Source organism: Pseudophryne corroboree, chromosome 6 (genome assembly GCF_028390025.1).
Source record: "Pseudophryne corroboree isolate aPseCor3 chromosome 6, aPseCor3.hap2, whole genome shotgun sequence".
NCBI classification, from domain to species: domain Eukaryota; kingdom Metazoa; phylum Chordata; class Amphibia; order Anura; family Myobatrachidae; genus Pseudophryne; species Pseudophryne corroboree.
Genome location: NC_086449.1, coordinates 152804958 through 152813049, shown reverse-complemented (window position 1 = coordinate 152813049; position 8092 = coordinate 152804958). Strand labels below are relative to the sequence as shown.

The 8092-nt window shown below is 44.6% G+C and overlaps 1 protein-coding gene across 1 annotated transcript; it reads right to left on the bottom strand.

The window, feature by feature from the left end:
- Positions 1 to 6602: 6602 nt before the first annotated feature.
- LOC134934513 (putative nuclease HARBI1) lies at positions 6603 to 7867 on the bottom strand. Its single transcript, XM_063929942.1, has 2 exons — positions 7153 to 7867; positions 6603 to 7069 (listed from the first exon to the last, which is right to left on the bottom strand). The coding sequence occupies exons 1-2, from the start codon at positions 7736 to 7738 to the stop codon at positions 6603 to 6605; spliced, it is 1053 nt and encodes a 350-aa protein (XP_063786012.1). The 5' UTR covers positions 7739 to 7867.
- Positions 7868 to 8092: the final 225 nt, after the last annotated feature.

The window sequence follows — 8092 nt, the reverse complement described above, 5'->3', positions numbered from 1 at the left end:
ACAGGGCAGGAGACCCTAACAAAAATGGGGGCACTTGCCTGTTGTACTGTGTAAAATGGGGGCACGTGCCTGCCGCAATGTGTAAAATGAGGACACTTGCCTGCCGTACTGTGTAAAATGGGGACACCTGTCTGCCGGAATGTGTAAAGTGGGGACACTTTTCTGTCGGAATGTGTAAAATGGGGACACCTGTCTGCCGGAATGTGTAAAATGGGGACACCTGTCTGCCAGAATGTGTAAAATGGGGACACTTGCCTGCCGTAATATGTAAAATGGGGACACTTGCCTGCCGGAATGTGTAAAATGGGGACACTTGCCTGTTGTACTATGTAAAATGGGGGCACGTGCCTGCCGCAATGTGTAAAATGGGGCACGTGCCTGCCATAATGTGTAAAATGGGGACACTTGACTGCCGTAATGTGTAAAATGGGGACACTTGCCTGCCGGAATGTGTAAAATGGGGGCACGTGCCTGCCGCAATGTGTAAAATGGGGTCACTTGCCTGACATGCTGTGTAAAATGGGGGCACGTGCCTGCCGTAATGTGTAAAATGGGGACACTTTCCGGCCGCAATGTGTAAAATGGGGACACTTGCCTGCCGTACTGTGTAAAATGGGGGCACGTGCCTGCCGCAATGTGTAAAATGGGGACACTTGCCTGTTGTACTGTGTAAAATGGGGGCACGTGCCTGCTGCAATGTGTAAAATGGGGACACTTGCCTGCCGTACTGTGTAAAATGGGGACACCTGTCTGCCGGAATGTGTAAAATGGGGACACTTGCCTGTTGTACTATGTAAAATGGGGGCACGTGCCTGCCATAATGTGTAAAATGGGGACACTTGCCTGCCGGAATGTGTAAAATGGGGGCCCGTGCCTGCCGCAATGTGTAAAATGGGGTCACTTGCCTGCCATGCTGTGTAAAATGGGGGCACGTGCCTGCCGCAATGTGTAAATGGGGACACTTTCCTGCCGCAATGTGTAAAATGGGGACACTTTCCTGCCGCAATGTGTAAAATGGGGACACTTGCCTGCCGTACTGTGTAAAATGGGGGCACGTGCCTACCGCAATGTGTAAAATGGGGACACTTGCCTGTTGTACTGTGTAAAATGGGGGCACGTGCCTGCCGCAATGTGTAAAATGGGGACACTTGCCTGTTGTACTGTGTAAAATGGGGGCACGTGCCTGCTGCAATGTGTAAAATGGGGACACTTGCCTGCCGTACTGTGTAAAATGGGGACACCTGTCTGCCGGAATGTGTAAAATGGGGACACTTGCCTGTTGTACTATGTAAAATGGGGGCACGTGCCTGCCATAATGTGTAAAATGGGGACACTTGCCTGCCGGAATGTGTAAATGGGGACACTTTCCTGCCGCAATGTGTAAAATGGGGACACTTTCCTGCCGCAATGTGTAAAATGGGGACACTTGCCTGTTGTACTGTGTAAAATAGGGGCACGTGCCTGCCACAATGTGTAAAATGGGGACACTTTCCTGCCGCAATGTGTAAAATGGGGTCACGTGCCTGCCGCAATGTGTAAAATGGGGACACTTGCCTACCGTGCTGTATATAATGGGGACACTTGCCTGCTGTAATGTGTAAAATGAGGACTTTTTTTTTTTTATCCTGTGGTGGCCGTGATGATATCAGATGAGGCCACACCCACCTTAACAAAGCCACGCCCATTTTAACGAGGTCACATCTCCTTGCCGGGAGCGCGCGTGCCTGCGGCGCGCGCATACTTTTCCTCTTTATATCTATGGGGGGGGGGGGCGCATTTTTTCTTATGTGAATGGGGGGGGGGCGCATTTTTAAATCTCGCACTGGGAGCCAAATTGGCTAGAAACGGCCCTGGGACAGGCGTATATCTCCGGTCATCACTGCCAGCGCTGCAGCGATCGGCGGTGGTCGTGCCCCCCCCTGGTTTCTGTAGGCGGTCCTGCGCCCACAGTGCTTTTGCGCTGTGTGCCAGGCACCGCTTGCTCATAGGTAGTTACAGCGCTGGTGCAATTCCGTGTAATTGAAATGTAAATGCAGCAGGAGACATCAGTAGCAGATAGACGTCTCCTGCATGCATTTGTGAGATCCGAGTGCTTCGTCCGAGGACACAGCCTCGGATCACCACTGCGGCCATCAGTCGTGATTCACAATGTTTTTAGACACCGGTCAGCCTGAATAAGCTGAAGCTTTCCCCCTATGGCTGTCGGATCCAGACACCCGGGTCCACTAAGTCTGACGATGCAGACTATGGACCCGTCACATCTGCAAAATGGGGGTGACACTCCCCCATTTTGATGTATGGTGCCAGGTGCCACCACCCCCTCCATCCCTCAAACACCGCAGCATGTCAGTCATGTGATGGGGCTGTGAGCGATATCACATACAAATCTGAATAAGGCCCAATATGTTATATTTTTATCATGTGCATGATGATGGCGGACATCTCTGCCATGCAGCCGTATCATTACATGCTTAAGGTGCCCTAAATCTATCATGACGTGATAGCGTTCTGAGCCTGATTCGGGTCCCGATGCAAGTGTGGCTGCAGGCACAATGTACTGTACCGAAGTTGGCTACAATGCGTATTCACAGTACTGTGGAAATGCAGTAAGGGCCCTTCATAGTCAGACACAGGGCCTAATTCAGACATGATCGCAGCAGATTTGGGTGGGTTATATTGTTTCTGTGCAGGGTAAATACTGGCTGCTTTATTTTTACACTGCAATTTAGATTTCAGTTTAAACACACCCCACCCAAATCTAACTCTCTCTGCACATGTTATATCAGCCCCCCCTGCAGTGCACATGGGCCCTCATTCCGAGTTGGTCGCTAAGTTTTTTGTTCGCACAACCTATTCGTAAAGTTGCGTTAATGTAGTAAATTTGCGAACATCCGCCCCCAACGTATTTTTGCTCATTCGTACGCAGTATTACACAAAGTGGGCGTACGCCAAATGACATCGCAGCAATGCGAAAACATCGCAGCAATGCGAAACCATCGCATTAACACATACTTCATCGTAAAAATACTAAGTTGTAGTAGATTTACACATTTATCATTAAAAGTGCACACTTTTGCGGACAAACGCACCACAATGGATTTTTTTTACTATTAAGTGGAATAACACCTTCCAATTAAAAGTCCACAAGCCCTCCTCAATTACAAATCCAATTAGTGAAATGATTTGTAATGTTCATGATCAATTAAGTCTTTTTAAAATACCTGAAGAACACTTTGTTGCCATAATTGTACATATACTTTTTAAGATTTTTAATATAAATATAGATGTTTGCAATGTGCTTGGTCTAATGTTTTTTTATTTTTAAGTAGAGTTTTAGTATGTGAATGAAGGTGTTAGCATGTTTATTTAGACAATAACAACATATGTTTTTTTTAAATTTTAAACAAACTTACGTTAGATGTATGAAATGTTTAAGGTAATAAATGTCTGTTCGGCAATCTGCTGTTCCTTTATTGCATTAATAAATAATAAACACCCGCTTAACTTGAAAAATTTTGAGTTTTTTTTTTTTTTTTTTTTATAATATAAACATAAATTATTTTTGATTTTTAAACAAAAATTAAAACAAGGTTTGCATCTGGTCAACAAGACCCAGCAAGGCCTGTAGATGTAGCCTCATGTCCCCAAGAATGGCCGCAAAAGATGTGGGATCTCCAACGGCAACATCTGAAATTAAGAGATAACATAAACATTAATAACTTACTCACATTACTTATTATACAAGCAAGGCACAAAGCACACTTTAATGCAGGCATGTCCAAACTGCATCCCTCAAGCTGGTGTGAAACTACATATACCAGCATGCCTTGACTCAGTTTTGGGGCCAGGGAATGCCAAAGCTGTGTCAGGGCATGCTGGGATGTGTAGTTTCTCAACAGTTGGAGGTCCGCAGTTTGGACAGGCCTGCTTAATGGCAAAGTTACTACATCATGGCTGTTTTATGGTACAATCATTAGCAGAAAAACACACAAGCCTGCTCAGGCTTTTTTACTAAATTTTTACAGTTTACAAGACCATGGGGTACATTTACTACTATGTGAGTTCTATTTAAGATGGAGCGTTGCCCATAGCAAACAAGCAAAAATAAGAATATTATCTTGTAGAAGTGGTTCCCCAATTGTAAAGTATAATCTTATTGGTTGCTATGGGCGACATCCCATGTTAAAGATAACTACCATCTTCGTCAATGTTACACCATGTTGGCATTCATTCACATCTGGAGTGTTTTTTTTTTTATGGGTTTGGTCCTGCATCATCACACTGCATATCAACATCTTCAGAAGGACAACAGATCCTAGCATGCCCACACTCCCTGAAAGCTGCCCTTACTAAATAAGGTCAAACAGGTTTGACTTTATCCAATAATCATTTTGTGAGTGTAACTTTCACACCACAAATCAGTGTGTCATTAGGCTGCATAACAAAGTGAAGCATGTGATTTGTAAGTGCAAATATTAAGACTACACAGGCACAAGTGTAAAAGACCAACAACATACTAAACTCCACTCAGGTCTAACTGTTTCCCTGAAAACCTAACACATATAAACCCTGTTGTCCTGGCAACCCTGTCGACCTAATGAGTGTCGACCTAGAGTGGACACACAAAACATTGCACACATAAACACTGTACATATAATGACACTCACAAAAATGTAAATACAACATGTAGACCATGAAGAATAACACAAATATTTGTCCTTGGTACAAGAATTCCAACAGTACAACACTGCATGTTTTGTCATTGTAAGTGTAAGTAGGTAATCATTTTTTTAGAACATGTTAAAACACTTACTTTCCTCTGCAACATGATGGTTGCCAGATATTTCATCAGGGGCTTCTTCTGCCCACTCACTGGGTGGGGAAGGCGGCTGGATGGGGGAAGGCGGCTGGATGGGGGAAGGAGGAGGGATTGGGGAAGGAGGAGGGATTGGGGAAGGAGGAGGGATGGGGGAAGGAGGCTGGATGGGGGAAGGAGGCTGGATTGGGGATGTAATTTCAGAGGGTGGGTCTGATTGAGAGGGCGAGGGGGGCGGAGAGAAAGTTAAGCCAATAGAGGGTGAGGGGGGCTGAGAAGGTGAGTTTAAAGTTGAAGGAGAAGGGGTATGGGAAGGAGGAGAAGGGGTCACAGAAAGAGATGGAGAGGTGGGGTGAGAAGGGGAGTGGAAAGTGGAGTGGGCCTGGGAAGCTGAGGGGGACTGGGAAGCTGAGGGGGACTGGGAAGCTGAGGGGGACTGGGAAGGGGAGGGGGACTGGGAAGGGGAGTGGGACTGGGAAGGGGAGGGGGAGTGAGAAGGGGAGGGGGACTTGGAAGGGGGCTGAGAGGTCTGCCGTTGTTGTCGTCCTATAATGATATTTTTGACAAAATTTAGTTAGCATGTTAAATTACATACTAAACAATTAGAAATTTCACTGTTCTGTTCCATGTAAAAGACAGTGTTTTTTTTATTTAAAAATACACATTTTAAAAACCTCTTCATGTTGCCCACAGCAAACAAAATGAGTCCAAACTTTTAATTTGAAGCTCATTCCTTAATCTATTCCATTGAGTCATATTGATTGGTCTAGGCAACATCACCAGATCACTATTCAAGGCACCTTATTATATAGACAGCACTGATCAAGTATTTGGGTACAGTTTCCTGCCTGGTTATTAATTCTGGAAAACATGCACTTGTTTGGTGACACTTTGCTACAGTCAGTACTGTTTGCCCTAACCACACACACTGTCCTATTTTGAAAAAATGGACACTCAGCGTTGCAATTAGCCTACCACTTAGTGTAAATTTGCACAATTTTTGCTAATAATCTTATGTAATGTAACTTACTTCGTGTATGCATTGCCCGTATTTGCTGGCGGATCTCCGCCAACAGCTCTGGAGTCCTCCTGCGGAGATCACTCCATCTCCTCTCCAGTTGGATGATTGTCCGCCTGCTGCGGACGCGAGTCCGCAGCAGGCGGTGGACCTCCGCGTAGGCCTCGCGCTTAACCCGATTTGGGATGAAGCGCCCAACGCGGCCTACGCGGCGGTCCATCACCGCAACCAGGACGCGGAGCTCCCGCCTGGTGAAAGGTGCAGCACGCATCATGGCAATGGCGTTTTCCTTATTTGGGCATATATTTATAGTGTCTGTTAGCATGTGATTGGTCAAAATTCTATGTTGTCATTTCTAATAACTTTATTGATCTTTGCAATGCTGTGAAGAGCAGAGTGTTATTTCGCACGAGCGGAAATACGCATTCGCAGAAGCAAATTTTTAACATTAAAAAAAAAAAACAACAACACAAACACAGACACAGAGACACACAGTTTTGTCAAAAAATCTAAAAATATCTGTGTACTCACCACAGTTTGTGTGATCATTCAGCTGGACAGTCACAAAGTGGGCAACATTCAATTTCATTTGTTTGTGTGTTTGTTTAAATAATCAGGATTTTAGGATATAAAACAAATAAGGACACTATTTAGCAACATCACATTATTTTAATTTCTAATCTAAAATTGTAAGCTTAACGTGTTAACGGATTTTTAGTATAAAAAATATTACACATTCCAACACACCAAAAGCATTACACAATGACCTTACAATATCAAACAAAATGTCAACATTACAAATAATACATAAGCATACTGTGCTTTTAATTTGGTTAAAACAGATAATATAAAAACACTATACCTGAAATATTCCGCAACAATGCTTGCCCTGACTTGGCTCCCCCTCCGTGTAACACTCCCCCCACCGAAGTGTCGAACAACCCCTGGCTCCTCATCAGGCAATTCCTCTGTCTGAGGAAGCTCTACGCTACTCCTTACCGCGATATTGTGTAGTATAGCGCACAGAACCACTAGTTTACTTGCCATCTCCGGCGAATACATGATGTCGCCACCAGTGCGGTGGAGCACACGAAACCGCCCTTTAAGGACCCCAATTGTGCGCTCCACCAGCTGCCTAGTGGCAGTAAGCGCGGAGTTAAATGCCGTCTGTGGTCCTGGCCTGGGATTACGGTAAGGAGTCATGAGCCAGGGGGTGCAAGGATATCCACGGTCTCCTGTTTGATGATAAACCAAAATTAGAAATAGTATATTTTGTTTAAATTATAAATTTTGGAAAGAAATATGTGCAACAACTCACCCAATAACCACATGTCTGCTCGTTGACTTGATCTTAATCTGTGCCATATCCCTGATTGTCTAATGACATACGCATCATGGGAACTTCCAGTAAACTTTGCATTCAGGGAAAGGATCTGGAGGGATGGCCCACAAACAACCATTACATTCAGAGAATGAAACAGTTTCCTGTTTCTATAAATTTCTTCATTATGTTTTGGTGGCTGAATAGCTACATGTGTGCCATCCACAACCCCAATAACATGTGGGAAGCGACTACCACCTTCCTCAAATTGCCGCTTCACCACATCTAGGGCACCAACATCCAAAGGCATAGCAATAAATTGCTTCACACGCTTTAGGAAAGCCTGGCAGACACGCCACAGGACCTTACTGAACTGGCCCTGCGACATGCCAACCAGGTCTCCTACCACATGCTGATAAGAGCCTGTAGCCAAAAAATGTAACACAGCAAGGAATTGTGTCAATGGTGGTATTGCTGTAGGATACCGAATTTCAGACTCCAGATCACTCTCTATTATGGAGAGAGTGTCTAGGATTAGATGTGGTGGCAGCCTGTATCTACGTACAACCACATCATCTGGCATCCCAAAAAGTAGGACACGGGGTCGGAAAATTGGTGGCCTAGCACGCCTCCGTTGCCTTGGTTGATGAGGAGCCGGTTGTGGTTGTGGGGCTGGCGGTTGGGGTGGGAGTGCTGGCGTGGGTTGGGGAGGTAGGGCTTCGGCTGCGATAAATATTGACATCACACACTTTTTAAAACAAAAAAAATTATGTTGAATAAGACAAAAACAAAGTCCAAAAAATATACAACCAAAAAATTTTTAAAAAAAGGGGGTGTCAACTTACTGCAGGAGCGTAAGACATTTTTTCTGGGTTCAATTCAGGAACAAAATGAATATTATAACAAAAAAGAAAATAAAAATTATTTTTTTTATGAA